This window comes from Crocodylus siamensis, chromosome 8, assembly GCF_052110815.1.
Source record: "Crocodylus siamensis isolate JL-2025a chromosome 8, ASM5211081v1, whole genome shotgun sequence".
Classification (NCBI taxonomy): Eukaryota; Metazoa; Chordata; order Crocodylia; family Crocodylidae; genus Crocodylus; species Crocodylus siamensis.
The window spans coordinates 77304851-77326143 of NC_143402.1; the positions used below are offsets into that span (position 1 = coordinate 77304851).

Sequence of the window (21293 nt, forward strand, 5' to 3'; positions counted from 1 at the left end):
AGGAGTTATTTGCAGCCTCCTTGCCAAAGGAAAAGCCAGACACCATTCTCCTCTCGTCCTCAAAGGTGACAGCAGAGGAACTCGTGCGAGGGCGCCCAAATCAGCCTCAGGCCTTTTCTAACCGTAAGCACTCGTGTGTTTTGCTCAGTAAAGATGGACTTTCTCCCCCACTTACACTTAGAGGATGGCTGATGGACATCGCTTCCTCAGGGTCGCAGTGCTGCCAAGGCAGATGTGAGTTTGGAGGATCAATGCCCGGCATGCCAGGCCGCATCAGCGGTCACACTTGGGGATTGGCCATTTCCATCACTGCAGGCTCAGCATTTTCACCAAAGTTTCTAAAGCTCCTTTTAAGCGATATAATGTCGGAAACATCGCAGCTGCCTTCTCACCTGGTCCTAGTACGTGCACTAAAATATATCACATATACATGCACAGCGATTTACATTTACTTATATCTGTGGAGACACACACATACACAGATACGTACCCACACACACATATATATGTATATGCTCACATCTATGTATATGTATGCATATATAAATATGTATGTATATACAATATGTGTGTATACCTGTGTGTATACGCACCTACACAAACAGCAACTTACATATACGTGTACCTATAGACTCACACACGCAAATATGTATGCACATATTTATTGATAGATATACATGTGTATGGATAATATGTGTGTATGTATGGGTGTGTACCCACGTACACACACAGCAATTTACATATATATGTCTCTATAGACACATGCACAAATACGTATACCCATATGTATAGTAGATATAGATGCGTATGTATAATGTTTGTATGTATACACACATTATACACGTATATATTATACGCATATGCATACATACACACACCTATATATTCATACAAACATATATACACACGCGCACACATGTACACCTTATTTATGTATATACATACACTATGCACACACGTAGTATGCACACACATGTACACACATTTTACACACACATATATCTATGTACATTCATACACACATATATTATTTACACATGCACGCACATGTGCGCGCATATGTAATGTGTATATAGGCAGATGCAAACACATATGCACACATCTATAATGAATCCCTATTTATTACGCAGTTGAGAAAAACTGAAGTTTTTAAATAAATAATCCCCGTGTAAATAAACTCCCCACCCTGGGCAAACTAAAACTGATCCCATCGCAGATTTTGCTCATTTTCAAATAAATCGTAGCTCCAAACGGCATGGGCCGGGCAGTTTGAATTTCCAAACGATTTGGTATTTGGGGGTGGGGGGGAGGGCAGGAAACAACCCAAACAAACAATTTTACAAGTTCCAGAAGTGAATCCGCCCCTGCTTTTGCTTTTTCTTTCTTTTTTTCTTTTTTTTTAATTTGAAGAGCTGAGAGGAGCAGGAGGCTGCCGCGGTCTTTGGCCCATAGGAAATCAGTGACCCAGGGACATCTGCAAGCTATTAGGATCCAGGCTTCAGGTAGCTCCCAGAAACACGTGCTGTCCACATTACACCCTCCAAGTATATTTCCACAACTTTACTTCTCCAAATAAACAGTCGAGCTCTCCCGGCATTAGCCAGGAGCTGCACAAACAGGTAGAGAGAAAGGCAGTTTTATTCCCCCTTCCAATTCTGATGGATTTCTTGTAAGCCATCACCGGGCCATGTAATTTGAACTATTGCTTGGAAAACATAATAGGGCCCGTTTTAAATTACCCCCATTTATTTATCTGTATAAGACTATGAAACATCATGTACAGCTTCCACGGCATGCTCGCTTCGAAGCCCGGGCCGTAACCGAACGGCCGCTTGTAAGACCATGTTAACGCCGGGTAAATGGTTAAGAAAAAATATGAATCCGCCAGGATTTATTATTGTGCTGATGGATATTTTTCATTGAAGTGCGGTTTTATGTCTTTCGAAACAATCCTACTTATTTTTAAAAGCTCGTAAGCATTTTTATAGGGAGACCTTAGCAGCGGTGCACATGGTGTTTTGCTAGTGATCGGGGACAAGGCAACAGGCTGCGGGGGAACCGACTGTGCCGTGCCCTTGCAAACATGCAGCAGAAGCTGATAGCACAGAAGGGAGGGATCCAGATGCTGGCAACATGGTCAATCCCAATGAAACCCAGCAGAAATCAGAAACGGGACAGCACTTACGTTGCGCTACTAAGATTTAAAGCTGATTTTAATGAACTACCGGCTGCTTGATAAGCATCTATTCTCTCTCCCAGAGATCTCGATATTTTTATGAGTTTCAGCCTAGGTCTTTGGCCCTCATTCTCAGAGCCTTGCCTTTTTCTGTGCTTGGTTTCTAAGAAAGGGATTCAAAACACGTTCGGTTACATTAGCAGCTCTCTATTCATCTCTCACCAACATCTTCGCCAAGGTAGGAGCTGAAGTGTGATCAGTATATGTTAAAAAAAGGAGCTCCCGGATGCTTTTGCAAAGCTCATTGCTCTGAACTAACAGAAGGCTGCGTATGGCTATTTTGGGATTGTTTCTTATGCCCAGTAGCATATTTGGATCACATTTTGAGACCTTCTTCAGAACAAAGTATCTATTGTCCACATCAAGAGAGGAACAAAGGCGTGTGCCCAGACCACCGAAAAGAGAAAAACAAAGGAAAAGATATTTTCAAACAGGCTGAGGTGCATCTTGCAAAATCTTTTCACTTTCCCTATGCAGGGAATAAAACCCTCCTTTTACAAGGGTGTTCCCTTTCCACTCTGATAAGGGAGCCCAGTGGACTTTCTTGACTCGCCAAGTTTTCAAATCATGTTGCAGGCTATATTTGGGGGAGGGAATAACTCACTAATCTTCAGAGAACAACATTTGCAAGTTATGAAGTTGTACACGGTGGTTTTGAACTGTAGGGATGGGAGAAGAAAAATAACAGCAAGGTTATACATATTTGTTAAAGGTAAAGCCTGCCCGGGAACTTTTTGGTGTTCAAAATCCTAGAGGACTAATCCTCACCTTGACTCGGATATGCAAGACAGAATAAATCAAAGTGTTTGGACCTTCCTGCGGGTTAACAGCTCAGCAAACTCTCTGATCAGCCACTGTCTGGTTCAAAAACCCTATCTATTTTTCCCCTATTACTGTTCCTCATTATTGAAACTTTTCTAACCAGTGGCCTGGAGCAAAAAAAAAAAATCTTTGTGACCAGATACTACTATTGTGCTTGCAACTGGGAAATTCAAGCATGAAAGCTGATCCCACTCACTGCAAGCAGAATCTGGCCCTAAGTAAATTCATATTCAGAGCTGGGATTTTTTCAGTAGCAACTATCCATTTTAGTTAGACAGATGCTAGTTCGCAAATGAGGATCCATGCTTAGATATGGACTATATAAAAGCAAAAAGGCACAGCCCGGTTCACTGGCCCACCAAATTCAGACCTTAAAAGAAGTTTAAATATTTTTATCACCTCACCATCCCTCCTTGTTCAGTGCCTTCCTCGCCAGATCTTTGTGTTTTATTCTCTCTGGCAATTATAATGAGGCAAGCTTGCTTGCACAGTGATTAGCTTTCGTCTACCTGACAAGTATAACGAGGCAAGCTTGCACAGTGATTAATTAAAACATCACACGCCTAAATGTCTTTCAGGGAATCTCCCTAGGATCTTCAGTCTCTCCTTTTTCTTTGCAATGCGAAGAAAAAAAACTGGCTTTCATGTGTCATGATTTGCAAACTTCAAGCAATATACAGTGTTTCCTCCCCAGCTTATCAGCGGCAGCTTTTTAGGGCTGTGTATTACTGTTGAGATGACTAGATAGCTAGCCAGAAAGACGCACAGACAGCAATTTTTTTAAAGAAAGTTCAGGTTAAATCAAAAATGAAAGATCCAAAAATTCTTGTTAAAATGTCCAAAACACAGCACAACTCTGCTCCAAAGCCGTTATCAACTCATTGGCTCTCGTATTTTTAAGCAAGACGCAGACCTCTGGGAAAAGGCAAATTAGAAAGTGGCATAAGGCATTTAAGAAACCCAGATGGGAGAAATGGAAACTTTGCTGAGCTGGCTGGATTCGGACTGCACTAGACTTTGCTAAGAGAGGATGTGATGGATGGGCCGCTCCTCTGCCAAATCACGCCCAGCCACCCATCTCTTTGGCCCTCCAACACCCGTCGTGCCGTGCTGTCCCAGCAGCATCACAAGGGCCTTGCACAACTCTGATGCCCTGGGCACCCCAGCTGTTCCCAGTGCTCACCTGAGTGTGCACACCCCAAATTTGCCTTTCGAGGTGCATGCAAAGAATCACGGGAGCTTTTCACTTTGAGCCCCTTTAGGCCAAAGTGGTATTGTTTCTGCTGTGTTGTTTCCAAAAAAGAAAGCTCATTATGAGAAATGATATACTGCTTGCAAAATGACAGAGGTCGGGGGGGGGAGATGTAAGATCTTTTTCCCTAAGTATAATCCCAGTAAAATAGGCTGACCAACCTGTTACCATCTCGCATCAACGTACAAAGACATTCTGCACCGGCCACCGCTCACAACGGTCTTCCGGACACTTCCCGTGGTCTTTTTTTTATTATTATTTGAGCAATTGGGCATCTAACTCACATAACCTGTCGAACTTGCTGACATTGCCTTGCATGCATTCAGCCCCAACAGAGATCTCTTAATTTATAGCATTTCCTAACCTAGAAGCGGGGGAAGTGAATATATAACTTTCAAATAATAAACTTCACCCCCAGAACTTCCCCGTTGAAAATTATCATCCAGGCCTAATGTTTACTGGGGAATCAAGGAGGTACGATGTTAGGGGCATGGGCTTTTGTGCCCTGTATCGGTACAATAACTGCTCTTTCTAGCATGATGAGAGAGGGTTGGTTTTTTTCACGTTAATTCCTTGGGGCTTCTTTTTAAAAGGGTTGCAATACAGGCCTATTCTCTCTGCTTTGGCCCCTGCCCCAACAGACTAAATATTAGCCATTGCAAACTTGCAAAGGAGGAAACTTCTCCCAGGACCAACACAGCCAAGCAGCATTTCCCTGGCTTTCCTTTCCTACGAGGCAAGGACTTTTTGTTCGACTGAGGAGCCTCTTCAGATCCAGCGATGAGGTCAGACGGCGGCGTGGGTGACATCACAGCCTGAAATGATGCAAACGAGCGGTCTGCGGCGTGACAAGGAGGGGATCAAACAGCGCGAGAGAGATGGAGGACTTTAGAAATGACAAGTGGACATTGTTCAGATTTCAGGAAAAAAACCCAGGGGGTGTTTGTCCTCTCCCCTCCACACACACACACACACACACACACACACACACGTGTGCACGCGCTTCATAAAAACTCGACTGACTTCAATGCAGAAACAGCAGCCAGCTCTCAGCAAACACGTCTGATTCGTGTCAATATGGCCACAGCAAATATTTGTAGGGTTTGAAAGAAAAATCCTTCTGAACGTCCCGTATGGATATGATCCCCCTCACTATTAAACTGCCTGCCTTTCTCTCTCGCTGCTCAGTGCCTGCGAGCAGTCGTTTTGGGCACAAAGAAGAGGGGGGACGAAATGAGAAATGTAATTCATGCTCTTCTGGTTAAAGAACTTGCCTGCACCATGGACTGGAGACCGATAGTAAAATCATGCAACATCTGAAAAAAAAAAAACCCCAGCATCCTGCTGCAAGTTAAGATGATGAGAAAAGAAATTGTCAACTTAAAAAGTGAACTGGGCTGCCCACCTTTCCACCTATTCTGTGGAAGAGGATTTATTTAATAGAAAAAATGAGGCGCAAACTCTAATACTGGAGGAGGGCATAACAAGGAAAGCTACTTTGCATCTGCCTCCTGTTTGCTGTTCAAACTTGTTAAGCCACGGTCTTTTGTTGCGAGAGAGTCTCTCGTCATGAAAAGGCAGAATCCTTTCACCAGATGGACTTTCAGAATGAAAACTCTGCTCATTATAACATTTTTCATTAACTCAATTATCCTCCCAAGTTATTTGTGTTTATCTCTGCCAATCAGCAGTATCGCCAGGGAACAATCTCTTGTCACCTTCTTTTTTCTCTCCCCCCCAGGTATCTTTGTCCAGCATTTGGCTAGGGCAGTTCAGCTAACATAAGAACAACCTACTGGCTGATTTTGCTTTGATGTCCCCATGGCAAATTACAGATCTGTAAAAAAAAAAAAAAAAAATACTGTAAAAACCGTCATAAATGGGTAAGGGAAAAAATGTCCACCTAAATGCTGGTTACGGCAGAACTTTTTGTTGATGCAAATCTCACTGTCTCCCTTTTTCTTTTTTTGGTCCCTGCTAAATATTTTGCAGAGCCAAAATTTGCAAGAAAATGTGCTTTCTTGTTGCAGACACACATAAGGCAAGCAAAACCCTTTGCAACAAAATGTTGGCTCTGACTCCCCCCCACTATCGTTATAGGACAAAGACTCTGCTAATAAAACATACACTTACCTTTTCACTCACCCAAAGATAACTACTTTCCAAAGATTTGCAAGTAAAAACTCTGAGAGAAAGATAGCACAGGCAGAAAGGGTCTAGCGGGGAGATTTCCTTCTAGAAATGGGTTGATTCAGCACTCCTTCCCCTTATGCCCCCCCCTTTTTTTTTTTTGCAAGTGAAATTTCCAATTCAATACAACAAAATTAAATGCAGATTTTAAAAGAATAATGTGTTCCCGCACACGTACTATCGCCAGGCATGACAATGCAGTTGAACAGGACAAAGGCTGTGAACTGAAGCAGTCTCGATAAAGTACTGGGGGGGGGGGCAATAACAGCAATGCTTGAATTGAATTCAGAATTAGGCACTGTGTATTTTATAAGGAAAATTGCACACACAAAAAAATCTGTCCTTCTTCTTTGGCGGCAGCAGAGGTGAATAGATGAGAAACTGTGCGGGTGAGGTGGGGGGAGGACTGAGAGTAAAGCTGAAGCACAGGCATTTGCTCCAATTCGTTTCTCATCTTTAGCCCTTAATTTTTCTTTATAATCCTTCCTTACCACAAGATAGGGTCTATTCGGAACGGAGATAACTTTGTTTTCATCGGTGACACTTGATCCACAGGCTGTATGAAAAAGCAGATTGCAATTAGGAAGGCAGATGCTAAAATATTTCACTACCAAGTGAAAGGGGAAATTTGGGGGAGGGGGTTCCTAAGGCCATCTCGAAGCACACCCACCTCCCCCCACCCAAAAAAAAATTGAAGCTCTTAAAATATTTTTTTTTGTCTTTCTTGTGTTTGAGTTTTTGGACGAGAAGCTTAGGCAGTTTGGGAACTAGTTCAGAACTCTCCCTTGTACAATTTCAGTCTGTACCGCAGCAAACTATACAGTCAAGTCCCTGCCATTCCCCTGGAAAGCCATCTCAACCTTTCTAAGCATCGCATAAAACTCCCTAACACAGAGACACAGCCACACACAGAAAAATTCCCGTGCGGTGGATATACAGACTAGATATATAGACGGGCACAGGATATATAGACTGAGTTAAGCCTAGCTCTAAAGGTGCCATTGTTCGATTCTCAAAGCAAATGCCAATGTGATAAACCAGAGACACGAGAAACCTGCGGCACGGCAAAATACGGTGGTCTTGAAATAATTATGCTGTTTAAAAGTGCTCAGTTATGGCACATCCGATTCCTGAGCTTTCCTCAAAGACTTTTAGAAAGAAGACAACTCTTGAAACAACATGTAACGTCAAGGCAGTGACACAAAAGGGTGCAAGGCTAGGGGAGCAGGGGAGATGCAGTCAGCTAACTCGATAGGCAGATTTCCCCCCACCTAAAGGTACAGAAGTGAATACCCAGAGGTGTCTGCCCAGTGTTATGTTGGTCTGATACCTTGTCAGGGTCACTGATCACTGGGGTGGAAAGCTCTTTGGATCAGCTGCCCCTCGGGGTTTGCTAAGCAACGGTTGCTGCTGAATCCTGTAAAAAAAAATGAATAAATAAAAAAAGGCAGGTCACGATTCAAAGTCTGATCAATCAGAAATGAGCCCAGTTCAGCAAGAAGACTCATCCCCCCCCCACTCCCATCCCCATCCAACCAACCCTTCGGGAGCTGCCGGAGTGAAAAGTTTGGGGTCAGTTTCTGGGCTTTTGGCGCCCTCTCGGTACGAAAAGGAGAATTTCGCTCGGGCACTGGGAAGAAAAGAAAGGTGTTTACAAAGGTAAAAAGTTCCAAAGAAGCAGCAGGAGGACGAAAGGAGGCGCAGAAAAGGCGCCGAGAGCAAAGCCAGACCCGGTGGGTGATGCCCGCCTGGGCCCGAGCGGCTGACTCCAGGGGTTCCCGGGCAGCAGTGGCATCCAGCGCCGCCAGGCTTGCGTTTGCTGTTGCCCAGGTAAACGGCAGAGGGTCTGGGATGGAGACAAGCTAGGGATGTGCGTGTGGGGATACAAGGATGAGGCATCAGCATGGGCTTAGCGTGAGAATAAATGACGACAGGGGGCTGTTAACAGTCTCTCGCTGTCATTGTCCCCTTCTCTCTCGTGGGTGGGCTCCGAGGCTCTCCAGCTCACGAGCGGCAACCTCGCTGCGTCCGTGTCAGAAACCCCCGCCGGACGCCCTGCAAGCGGGCTCACCCCTTAAGAGCCAAGTACGTTCAAGAGCAACCTGCCACCGAAACCCTCCGGCCATCACAGCTGCGTTCGAAACTTTTTTTTCGAGAAAACCTCAGCATTTGCTGGGTGGGGGAAATCGAATTACATCGGTCTTCCACGTTCGAAGAGAAACAAAGATTTGTAGTTGGCAAGAACGCGAGTTATTCCCGGGGGCGGGGGGCGAAAGAGAGAAAATCTAGGTTGAAATACCAGGACATGCTAATAAATGTCATGTTTTATGACATGATTTTGCGGAGGGGGTCTAGGCATAGTCAGGGCTGGGTATTCCCTTCTCTGTTCACACAAGCAAGGGACTCCACAGCGTCCCCATCCTTGCCACCTGAAAGCCCATCTGTGTGTCCCTGAATAGCATTTGCCCCCTCGTACTCCTTAGTGCAAAACAGACTGTTTCAATCGTCGAGCCGGAGAAAACGTTGCACACCCGCTCCTTACAGGGAGGAAAGAGAAAGTTGCATGAAGTCGGAGTAACATAGGAGGGAAAGCCCTGTTGCTCGGTAGGGCTTATATCCCTGCATTTAAAGCCACCGACCCCACGCGCGTTATTACAGGACCTTCGAACGACAGCCCCAGAGCAGACGGCCTGCCTCTGAACGACCTTGCCCAGCACTGAGTGGCTGCAAAACTTTGCCAATCCCCGCTCGCAGTGGGCGAACCCCACCTGGCCGAAGGGCCCGTCCGCCCGGCGGGCATCGCACCTTGGCGCCAGGTGGGTTTAAAGCGAAGGAGTGAGAGCGGCTGACGGGGAATAAGGCCGGAGGCACAACCGAGCAACATCTCTGACTTCTAGGGAGGACGGCTCTGCTCCTTGGCACGCCGCAGGACTGGGGCAGCTCAGCGGCGCGCAGCCTGGGCAATCCCGTGGGTTTTTCTACCCCCGAAGTCGCTTCTCTAGCGCGGCAGCCGTCGTGCCCAGCCCACCCCAACCTACCTAGCCCCACAGAGAGCAAAAAGAAAGGGGCTTTGGAAAGGTATCACAAAAGTCTGCAGCACAAAGAGTCAACTCAGGCACTGCAACTTTGCAGTGTTTTTTTCCCTCCCCAGCTCTCAGCTCTGGGCTCGGCTCTCCCCACCCTACAAAAACTTGCAGCCAATCCCCTCTTTGCCAGCCCCCGAGGGCCGGGCTGTCATTGGTGGAAAGTTTCTAAGGTGAACTAGCAGAGGAGGCTATTTATTAAAGAGACACAGAGAGAGTTGGAGATTTGGGTTGGAAACCGACTGGGTGCAACCGGGAGCCTCAAACTTGCCAAAACTAAGGATTCTTTTTCTCTTTTTTTTTGTTTTTTGTTTTTTTTTTTTTTATGATTATTATTCTTTTTGTAATTCTTCTTCTGAGAGGCAGAGAGAGCAAGGGGGGGAAAAAACCGCCCCATTTTTTTTCCTCCCCCCCCACCCCACTTTGACTACCCACAGCAGCACCCGAGCTGGGCTGGAGCACGTCTCTGAGAGCAGATTGCAACTTTGCAGGCGCCCGTGACCCATCTCAGTTGTCTCTTCTCCTCCTCCTGTGAGCTGCTGCTAACAAACCCAACTCTTGCAAACTTTTTCCCCGCTGGGCTGCTTTCCCTTCCCGCCCCCCTCCTCTCCAGCTCTGCCTTGCTTTCTCCCTCCTTTCTCCCCCAGCCCGACCCCGGCAGGCTTCCCACTGGTTTGCAAGGACTTTGCCTCTTATTATTACTACTATTTGGTCATCCCGCCTCCCCCCTCCCCTCTCCCCACCCTTTGGTTTTCATCCTGCCCCCATTCTGCCACCTTCTCGCATGAATCTCCTAGACCCCTTCATGAAAATGACAGAAGAGCAGGAGAAATGCATCTCTGGCGCCCCCAGCCCCACTATGTCGGATGACTCTGCAGGCTCTCCCTGCCCCTCGGGCTCCGGATCGGACACGGAGAACACCCGGCCCCAAGAAAACACCTTCCCCAAGGGGGACCCGGACCTCAAGAAAGACAGCGACGAGGACAAGTTCCCGGTTTGCATCAGGGAGGCTGTCAGCCAGGTCCTCAAGGGCTACGACTGGACCCTGGTCCCCATGCCGGTCCGGGTGAACGGATCCAGCAAGAACAAGCCGCACGTGAAAAGACCCATGAACGCCTTCATGGTGTGGGCTCAGGCTGCCCGGAGAAAGCTGGCTGACCAGTACCCCCATCTGCACAACGCCGAGCTGAGCAAAACCCTGGGCAAGCTCTGGAGGTGAGTTGGGGGGCAACGGCGGGGGGATGATGGTGGCAGACCCCGAACTCTTCCTTTAGGATATGTGCGGGTGCTGTGTGCACGCTGGCAAACTCATTTATCAAGGGGAAAGCACGCAGGGAAGAGCGCAGAGGCAAAGCAGGGACCTGTTGCCTCTCCCCGCCTTCGGCTCTTGCATGCATTCATTTTCCCAGTGCGACGCATGGCTGGCTTCAGAGTTACCCCTCGTCCCCTGCAAGGTGAATTAGGGGCCTTGGGAGATGCTCAGGGGGGTGAGATGCAATGGGAGATTGCAAGGGGGGAGACTGCAATTGCCCTAGGTGCAACGGGAGATGTTCAGGGGGTAGAGACCCCCACCGCAGCTTGCAGGGGACGAGAGGCCCAGCCACACAAGGGAGTTTGGGGCTCCAGGAGGACCCGGGGGTGTTTCTAGATTGCATCCGATTTGCCTGGGTTGACTGTGGCAGGAGGGGTGGGAGCAGGGAGGGGTGCGGAGGGAGAGCTGGCAATGCCCCGCCAAGCCCCTGGGTGGGTGTGTGGCTCTGAAGAGCGGCCGTGCATGGCTTAACTCCTCCAGCCTTTCAAACCAAGCAGGGAGGGAAAGCAGAGCTCCAGTGAGTCACCTGGCCGAGCCCTGCGGCGTGTGACTGCAGGAAAAAAAAATTAAGGCGTTTGAAGCAAAAGGGGAAAGTTTCGGAGCAAATGTGGACTGCATGAGGCGGTGCCCAGAGGCATCCAGGGGGTTAGTCATCTCATCTCCTGTTGAATCTGTGTGTGTGTGCACTTCTCGTCCAAGGGGCAGCACCTCAGACCAAACCCAGGGGGGGAAAACAGGGCAGGAGTTTTGTGACGCCTTGTTTGGCCACCACAATGTGGGGAAGGAGGTGTTGGGGGGGAAGGGGGAAGTCGAGGGGTACCGCCGACAGCGAGATTAGGAAGCGGCGCAATGGGGTAAGAGGAGAGGTGCTGAGCTGGGGTGGGGAGGGAGAAGCTCCCAGGATGACACTCTTGCAGGAGTGAGGGTTGGGCTGCAAAGCACCCGGCTGGGGAGAGGAGCAGCAATAAGCTGGGCCCTGCCGCGTTGCCCCGGGGGGAGCGAAGGCCGTAAGCACCATGCCACGCCGGAGAGGTCGCTAACCTGTGGCTGCCCTGCTCTCCCCCAGGCTGCTGAACGAAAGCGAGAAGCGCCCGTTCGTGGAGGAAGCCGAGCGGCTGCGGGTGCAGCACAAGAAGGACCACCCCGACTACAAGTACCAGCCCCGGAGGAGAAAGTCGGTGAAGAACGGGCAGTCGGAGCAGGAGGAGGGCTCGGAGCAAACCCACATCTCCCCCAATGCCATCTTCAAGGCCCTGCAGGCGGACTCCCCGCAGTCCTCTTCCAGCATGAGCGAGGTGCACTCCCCCGGGGAGCACTCTGGTAAATACGGGGCCTCTTCTGCAGCCTTGCCCAGGCGGGATGGGGAGGGAAGCTGGAGGGGGACGCGCGTGCCCCCGCAGACTGCGCTGGCACGGTGCGTGGCTCTCTACTGGTAACCAGACTTAAAATGAAACCTGTCTGTAGAGAAACACTCACCGGCTGCAGCAAGAGACAGGTGAATGCACTTTTATACACATGCCCCACAGCGAAAACCGCATCCGCTGCCTTTGCCACGTAACGCATGCACGCTGTCCCACTCGAGGCCTTAAAAAGAGAATTGAAACAGCCTTCCAGGCATTTCGATCCACCCTTTTCTTTTTAAAAAAAACCCACATTTCTCCACTTTGCAAGTGGTCGGAAAAGCTCTGTAACTCCTTCCCACCCCCCCCTTCCGCCCCAAGATCTATTGACACAGCTATCGATCGCATTTATATACCCAACACCTGGAAATGTTTGTGTTACCCTATGCAACTGCCTTCGGAGGCAAGGCATTATTATCTGTCGGGCCCCACAGATCAGGAGTTAAGTATTAACCGAGTTATCGCTGTTATACAACACCTCCCGGTTATAGAAGCGGCTGGTGTTAGCTCGCTTGCAGGACGTATCAGCATCCCAAATACGGGGCGACTAGGGGCCACTGCAGAAGGGCAGCCATCTCACCGCGGCTTGCGCTCTGTCTTTCCTTCTCCAGGGCAGTCCCAAGGCCCCCCGACGCCGCCCACGACCCCCAAAACAGACGTCCAGCCTGGCAAGCAAGACCTGAAGCGAGAAGGCCGCCCCCTGCCAGAGGGAGGGCGGCAGCCGCCCCACATCGACTTCCGAGACGTGGACATCGGGGAGCTCAGCAGCGACGTCATCTCCAACATCGAGACCTTCGACGTCAACGAGTTCGACCAGTACCTCCCACCCAACGGGCACCCCGGCGTCCCGGCTACCCACGGGCAGCCTGGCCAGGTGACCTACACTGGCAGCTACGGGATCAGCAGCACCGCCGCCACCCCCGCCGGCGCTGGGCACGTGTGGATGTCCAAGCAGCAGCCGCCGCAGCAGCCGCAGCCGCCGCAGCCGCCGCCGCAGGCTCAGCCCCAAGCGGCGCACACGATGACCCCCCTGAGCAGCGAGCAGGGGCAGCCCCAGCAGCGGCCGCACATCAAGACGGAGCAGCTGAGCCCCAGCCATTACAGCGAGCAGCAGCAGCATTCGCCGCAGCAGATCAACTACAGCTCCTTCAACCTCCAGCACTACAGTTCGTCCTACCCGACCATCACCCGCTCGCAGTACGACTACACGGACCACCAGAGCTCCAACTCCTACTACAGCCACGCCGCCGGCCAGAGCACCAGCCTCTACTCCACCTTCACCTACATGAACCCCACCCAGAGGCCGATGTACACCCCCATTGCAGACACTTCCGGGGTCCCCTCCATCCCCCAGACCCACAGCCCGCAGCACTGGGAACAGCCCGTCTACACACAGCTCACTAGGCCATAGAGGCAAAGAACAACCTGCAGGCCAAAAAAAAAAAAACACAAAAAAAACTTCCACGGACTTGTTCTCTTTGAACCAAGAAAAGAAAGAGAGAGACACTCAAGCTGAAAGGTGATGGGAGAGAAAAAAAACAAAAGAAAGAAAAGAAAACACAAGGGTCCTTCTGCACTACAGCAGCCTTCAGGAGGTGGCCAGACCACTCTGCTGAGAACCAGCAAAACTCGGTACAGACCTTCCAAGGACTGGACTTTTCACCTTGAGTCCAGGGTGAGAGCAAACAGATGAGATTTCCATCCCACAGACTCATCTGCCTGTGTTTGGACTTTTGTAATGATTTTTAGCAGTAATTAAAAGAAAAAAATGAAAAAAAAAAAAAAAAAAAAGCAAACAAACAACCCAGAGTCCTCTGTGAGGAATATTCTCTATTTTAAATATTTTTTAGTATGTACTGTGTATGATTCGTTACCGATTTGAGGGGATTTATACATATTTTTTAGAGATTTTTTTTTTTTTTAAATGCTCTTATTTTTCCAACAGCTAAAATGACACTTAGTGGAACAGTCCTAGCTTTTCTGGCAGTCAGAGGTATTTTTGTATAGATAAGCGTCTTTTTTCTTTAAAAAACAAGCAAAAAAAAAAAAAGAATAAAAAGAAAATAAAATGGTGTGCGTTAACTCAGAACACAAAAAAGCTCTGTTAAGTGATCACCATCGGGCTTAGCTATAGTCAGCCGTGCCAGCTGGGAGATGCCAGGTGAGGTTGCATCGGGGTAAAAAACAATAAGTAACGCAGGCTTTATTTTTCTAACTAAGAAGGAAAGATTGCATCCAGGAGGAGAAAGTGTTCACTTTGGATTTTAAAGACCTTTAGCCTTAATGCTGTTGCAAAGCCTTAAAAGCAGCCCTGGGATAGTTGCCCCCCCACCCCCAAGTCCCTGCACGATTGTTATAGGTCTCCCACTTTCGGGACAAAGACCAGGCTGAGAAGGGAGGCAGCTCTGATTTCTGGGGAGACGCTAAGGTCTGACACTTTGACCAACGATCACAGATGATGATGATGCCAGACCCGGCGTCCCCTGCCCCCCTAAAGCGCCTCGGCTTCCCGCGTAGGGACACCATGTGCGAGGCAGATGCTGGGGGCCGAGGATCGCCTTCCCAGTCCTTCCACGTTCCTGCAGTGCAAACAGCCAGGGCCTGATCCAGCGCTTGTACACGCCGCCTCTTGGTCTCACGCGGTCTTTGCTCAGGCTCTTCGAGCCCATGGGAGACATCTGACACCTTTTAGATTATTTATTTTGCAAGAAAAGCCTTTTCTTTTCACCGAGATTGTCCTCCCTTCCAGTTCAAACTCCTTTAAAAACCGATTCAGATTTGTTGGAACCTTATGCGGAGGGTACGGCTCCTATTAAATTATGGTCTAAACCGTAACCCGTTCTTTATTTATCTGTTTAATTCTTTTTATTATTATTATTATTGTTATTATTCTTTGGAATCTGTGTCCTAGGTTTGTACAAACGTGTCCTCTTCCTTTTGTTTTTTTTTTCTTTTGTTTAAGGATAAACTGGAATTTTTTTGTTCCTTTTTTTTTTTTTTTTTTGTACAAACTAAAGATTGCAAATGTAGTGTATCACTGAATCATTTGCCTTGTTTTCTGCCTCAGCTCTTCGGGACACACAAGCTTGTGTATATATGAGACACAAGACACCAATGGCAAAACATGTGCATGTGTGTATCGTCTTACTCTCTAGCCTTCCACCCCTCGATGATGCTGTTTTCAGGTGGGGAGAAGATTTGACATTGGTGACGCTGTGGCTGAACAGTTAAAGGATTGCTTTTTAAAAAAGACAGCAAACTTTTTTTTATTTAAAAAAAATGATATATTTGTTAACAGGTTTGTTTTTTTTTTTAGGGATTCAGTAGGAAAAAAATCTTAAAGCACTCTTACGATACGGCATCTCTCTATTTCTGTATAAAAGCAGATCTTTTTAAAGTATTTCTGTAACTTAAAAGACCTGTCATTTTAAATCATATTTTGTCTTAGGTAAGTTTTGTTTGCCAGACCCTTTGTTCTCTTTTGTGAAACTTACCTTATTTTTTTTTTTTTTGGATATTATTGTTTGCAATAAATATACATTGTATTAAAAGTTTAAAGAATGCCTAGTGTTTTATTAATTGCAACAGTGGGACCAAGTGCAGGGAGGCTGGACCCGATGATCCGAAAGGCCCCTTCCAGCTCCTAACAACTATGAAACTATGATGCTGTCAAGCTAGGGAAGAGTCTTTGCAGTGACTGATATTATTTTGCCTCCTTTCTTGATTACCTGTGTCTTGGAGCTTTGTCCTGCTTAATCGGGTTGAACTGGGCCCCAGCTGCATATGTAAAGCTAGCAAAGTCAAGCAGGTGCATTAAATTCAACCTGCTTTGCATAGGCAGAATCAAGTCCTTAGCTGGGTGAGAAACTGAGCAGAAGTCTAATCTGCTTCCTGATGCCAGCCTCAGGAAAGGTAGAGGAAAAAGGGATGTATTTGGCAGCCGTGTTGGTCTGAGACACAAAGAAATGCAAAAATCTACAACTCTTGGTTCAGAGGTGATACCTTCTATTAGACCACGTAGAAATTTGCACAAAAAAACCGACCTTTTTCTGCAAGCTTTTGGGCTCGCACGTCCTTCATCAGGCTCAGAGAAAATTAAGGATGGGGAAGCTGCAAGCTGGAAGTCTGTTCTTATGGGTCCGTGCAAGTGGCTTGGTGAGTTGAGCCTTCAACGGCCCCCATCCACACCCGTATGCTACAGTCATACTGGACTGGACCAGCCCACCTGGGCCATGGCTATCGCAGCCCACCGCGAAGTCCAAAACATTACACGCCGCGAACGGCACACACAGGCTTGTGCTCTGTTCCTGGATCCAAGTTTGCAGCCTTAGGCTTGGTGGACCAGCACAGAGGCAGCTGCGCCGGAGACCAGCTGTTGCAAAAGTGGCTGAGGATAGAAGCGGGGAGGAGGGGGAGGGAGAGAGACTTCCCATCCCATCCTGGCCCCGAGGACAGGATCATCTCAGCTCAAGGCTGAGGCCTATTTGACTCAGGTGAGGGGGTAGAAAGCAGAGGCTGCAACTGCATTGGGCTGGGTCTGTTGTGAGGATAAACACAGGGTTCTCTGCTTGCAGAGCTGCCAGGTGCTCGAGATACTCAGGCCTCTAAAAAGAGCTTGTTTTTTCTGCTGCCTCTTCCAAAGAGCGAAAAAGGAGAAATGTGAAACAAGAAATGACGACTGAAGCAATGCAGAGTGACCAGATTGAGTCCTTGGCATCATCCCAGGGAAGCGCAGGTGATTAAAAGGCAGAGGCTGTCCCCTCCAGACATTAAGCAGAGTACCCCAAAACATGCTTCCTACCTCCCAGGTCAGAGCTGGGCCTGACCGCAACTCGTGCCAAGCCGTGACCGCTTGCCAGCGTTAACTGATTCATATTGCACCGCTGCAAAGTTATCGCACAGGGCCGGGGGTGGGAGAGGTCAGAGATCTGACTCTGTTTGGCTTGGCATGAATAACCCGGGAGTTTCCAAGACCAGATGGCCTCTCAGGTCATTTGCACTGAACCGATGAAATCACTCCCTGCCTCGCACTGCAGAGCGGAGCATGCATCATCCCCTTTATCACGATGTCTCGTGCCTCTAAGTCACTAGGAATAGTGCTTATTAAAGGGCATGTAACCACTGTCCTGCTGGAGTCTCCAGGCTTCTGGCTGAACTGATAGGAGGCTTTTTAACCCTTTATGAGTTATGCGTCCATTGGATTCATTTGCTGCTTCTTGCCATTCAGTGGGCTCTCCAGGTAGCACCAAGCAAGCTGTGACACTTCCCCTTGCGGCACGCGATTTGCTTAGCTTCCTGGTCTTGCAAAACCCTTGCCCACCAAAGCACCCCATGGACATCACATGAGCACGAGTTTCTGCACAGGGAAGAGCCTTGGAGGGCCAGGCTCCCCCCCGCCCCTGTCATTCAGGGTTTTACAAACCCACAAGAGGAGCCAATCTTGAGAGCTTCCCACTGACTTCAGTTTAAAAGGCCTTTTTTAAGAGCAGGCCTTTTTGGATATGCTTTGGCATGGTGCATGTCCTTCAGCAAGTCCACACCTCCACTGTTACATCTATGAAGGATCCTGCTTCAGAGTCCGATCGTTCAAAATACTGCTCCTGCCCATGGGAATGAGATGCTAATATCAGCTGATGGAGCCCCGTTCATGTGGCTACCTGCTCTTCCAACCTCACCTTAGATATTAGGAAGAATTTTCTCATGAGAAGGGTTGTAAAACACTGGAACAGGTTACTCAGAGAGGTGGTAGTGTCTCCATCCTTTGTGGGGTTTCAAAATGCAGCTAGCCAAAGCTTTGGCTGGGATGACGTGGTTGGGGCTGGTCCTGCTTGGAGCAAGGGGTGGACTGGATGTGACCTCCTGAGGTCCCTTCAACCCTCATTTTCTATGATTGCATGATAATCCACAGCTGGAACATGCCCAGTGATGCTGCCCAACTTCTCTGAGAAGGGACCTGCACGCCTCCGGCTATTCCAGATGTGCACGTTCGCCGCACCCTGCCGAGGCACCTTCACCTGAGCAGCTGCTCCAGGAATGGGAACTCAGCCTGCTTGGGCCAAGACACCTCAGTCCCAACCTACAGCCCCGGTTCCTACTTCAGGCCCGGGCCTGTCTGCTTGGCTTGATGACACTGAGACATGCGCACTTGTGTCTGGAGCTAGGCTCCCTCATGCAACGGCCCCCGGGGGGGGTTAGGTCATTGCATGAGGTTAAGGGCATTGCATGAGCTCCCTGTGTCACTACGTCTCTCTTAAATGGCTGTTAGTCATCTACGAAGCCTGGCTCCTGCCCGGACGTAGGAACTGGATCCAGCATTTCTGCAAAGACACAGCAGTCACCCTGGGAACGCCGGGACTACCCCGTGCTGCGGCCCGACATGCGTTTCAGTGCGTCTCGAGGGCTGCACAGATTCTGCCGCGACACCGTGACCTCAGGACACCTGCTCAGCAATGTCCTGCAGCTACATGCATACTTGCTTGACAGGCGGCAGCAACATCTGCGCCTGCCCGAGGGACGCCGTACAGAGGCTGCACCTCACCGGGCACAGCATGCAGAGACGTCAAGGTGGGTCCAGCCTTCACTTGATGAGAGCTGCTTAAAAAAATGACATTTTTGCCTGAAACAGTGTCCACCCATGGGGTGGGGGATCTCGAAGATGTTACTGCAAGGCATGAGAGATGTGGGTGTAAATCCCAGGTTTGCCACGGACTTGGCGAGTCACGTTGTCTCTGTATGCTGCATTTCCCTGTCTTTTTAATAGGGAGAATAATAGTATTTCATTTCTCCAGGCCTCTGAATTTTCCATGTGGGAAGACACTGTCTCCTCCCACGTGTACGCACCTCGTGCAGCACAACCTCCCCCTGGCCTTCCCACCACGCTACAACGCAAAGACTTAGGACCACTATACAGCAATTCCTCTGATTAGAAATAACACCAGAGATCACTGTAACTGGAAGGGGAAGGAATCGCTGGACTTGATGCAGGAGCTAGCGCTTTGGATGGGTTGTTTTTTTGGGTCAACATTTTTCTTTGCATGAAAATGGCCGACTCGTTCTTCCCTAAGCAAATATTTTTGGCATATTTATAAGAAATGAGAAATAAATAAGGAAAACAAGGCAAGGGGGTTTCATCCACTTCCATCAGTTCTTCTTATCTGTGAGCAACATCCAGGAGCCCAGGTCACAACCAAAACCCCATCGTGCCAGGTGCTGTACACACATAGAGCTAAAAGAGACGGCCTCTGCTCCCAAAACGGCTGCCGAGTAAACTCATCAGACAGTTTCCTTTCACTGCTCAGAGGTGGAGGTCTTGTCCGACAACAAGAGAGACCAACCATCAACTCTCCAAATCAGGAAAGTGTTTTGCATCTCATTTTTTTGCTTGCTGAGCCAATTCCCCCATTCCTGGTACATGCAGTCACATCCGCGGGGATCTTGCGGCACGTCTCATCAGGCTTGCTCGCACAAGGTGCCCAAATCCTAAGCCATCCACGGTGAGACAGCGGTGTGGAATCTGCTTGGCCCGTCCTGCGCCTGGTCTGATTGGGGCCAGCCCAAATCATGTTCCTGAATAACCCTTCGGGAACGGGGCTGGGCTTTGCACTGCAAATCCAGGGGGTGGGTCGGGCCCGTCTGGTTCTCACAACGTTGCTTTGGTGGCTGCTGGGTTCCCTTTTTCTGCAGATTTCTTAGGCAGAAAGAGAGGTTCTCACTGAAGGAAGAGAGGGGACTTGGCCACGTTGCCTCCGGGAACTAGAGAAGGCTAATCCCACCGCACAGCCGGCATTTGGGAAGATGGTGAGGGCTGCGCCCCAGAAAAGCAACTCTCAGCTTTGGGTTGCAATTGCACCTGACAACAGAAGGTTTTGGGGCCAACTCCCCTCCCCTCTGGCCATAAAGCAAACTCAGGACTGGCTCGGGATTTAGGACCGATGAGAGTTTTGCTCCTGTTCGCTGCCTTGGGGGGAAAAGGGTGGGCTGGAGTCACGAGTGGGGGGTGTCCGTGATGCCAGGCCGACAGCCGCCGCGTCCTCCCACGCTGGGTCGGCGGGGGGCTCAGAGCATCGCGGGTGGGCCAAGGGAGAAGTGGGGGGGAGGAAAGCATTGGAGATCTGTCCTCCAGAGGGGCAGGTCCAAGCCAGGAAGCAAGGCGCTGGGAGAGGCAGGGTGGGGAGCCAAACAGCCGGGAGTCTCGGGGAAGCCTCGCAATGCTGCAGGGCAGGTTTGAGCCACGGAGCTGACAGCAGGGCTGGGCGCAGCGACAGCTGGGAAACGGGGCGCCTGGGTAATGCTGCAGGGCAGGTTTGAGAACAGGCAGAGTATGCTGGGGAGGGATGGCAGGGGCCAGCAGGAAAGCAGGTGAGACCCTGGGGCAGGCCTGAGCTGCAGGTGTATTAGCAGGGAGCAGCGAAATAGGAAAGCTGTGTCTAGGAGCAGGCTGTTGGTTTGCTTCCTCTGCTGAACGGTGCAAGTTTCCTTCTTCTAGAAAAACCAAGGGGCAGCTCCCCCTGAAAATCAGCTCCCCCGCCCCAGTCTCTCAAAATGCAGCTCCTGGGCTTTATAATGCCTCATTGTAAACCTGGACAGTTAGCCACACAAAAGCCAGATCCCTGGGGTCAGCTGCTAGTACATGTAGCTCCAATTTGCATTGCTTCAGACAGCTGGTTGTAGCAGCAGCCTATTAGAAACAGGGCTTCTTCTCAATGAGACGGCAAGCCCGTCAGCAGCTGTTTGTCGGGATCCTGACATCAGCTCCGCTTCCTGCCAGCTGTAACGATTTTCAAAATCCTATCACGGCGCGCCAGGCCTTGGGATTTTTAGGTGGGGCAATATTTAGAAGGGTTTTTTTAAAACCCCCAACTTCTGGAGTCATGCAATTAGAGGAGGACCTCTGCTTGCATTTAAAACAACAACAACAAAAAAGCCGAAGAAGTAATTTCTAGCTCTTCCAGCTGGAAGGGAAAAGCTTGCAAACTCAGAGTACAAAGAAGACGCAAGA

At 49.3% G+C, this 21293-nt stretch overlaps 1 protein-coding gene and 1 long non-coding RNA gene across 8 annotated transcripts in view; one reads left to right on the top strand and one right to left on the bottom strand.

The window, feature by feature from the left end:
• Positions 1-471: 471 nt before the first annotated feature.
• LOC149859099 (uncharacterized) overlaps positions 472-21293 on the bottom strand; it is a 128566-nt gene continuing 107744 nt past the window's right edge. For 3 of the 7 annotated variants that reach the window (XR_016443763.1, XR_016443769.1, XR_016443768.1), the window contains 3 exons: positions 7831-7917; positions 6992-7056; positions 472-6147 (listed from right to left, as the gene is read on the bottom strand). This is a non-coding gene — a long non-coding RNA (uncharacterized LOC149859099). The other 4 variants (XR_016443765.1, XR_016443766.1, XR_016443767.1 and 1 more) reach the window with 4 other exon arrangements.
• On the top strand, positions 9835-13886 carry SOX9 (SRY-box transcription factor 9). The gene is made up of 3 exons (XM_090059491.1): positions 9835-10798; positions 11962-12215; positions 12907-13886. Exons 1-3 carry the CDS (start codon positions 10368-10370, stop codon positions 13704-13706), a joined length of 1485 nt encoding a protein of 494 aa, XP_089915617.1. The 5' UTR covers positions 9835-10367; the 3' UTR covers positions 13707-13886.

Coding starts and splice junctions, on each gene's coding strand:
- SOX9 (XM_090059491.1), top strand. CDS start 10,368: ATGAATCTCCTAGACCCCTTCATGAAAATGACAGAAGAGCAGGAGAAA. Junction 10,799..11,961: donor ACCCTGGGCAAGCTCTGGAG/GTGAGTTGGGGG, acceptor GCTCTCCCCCAG/GCTGCTGAACGAAAGCGAGA. Junction 12,216..12,906: donor CTCCCCCGGGGAGCACTCTG/GTAAATACGGGG, acceptor TTCCTTCTCCAG/GGCAGTCCCAAGGCCCCCCG.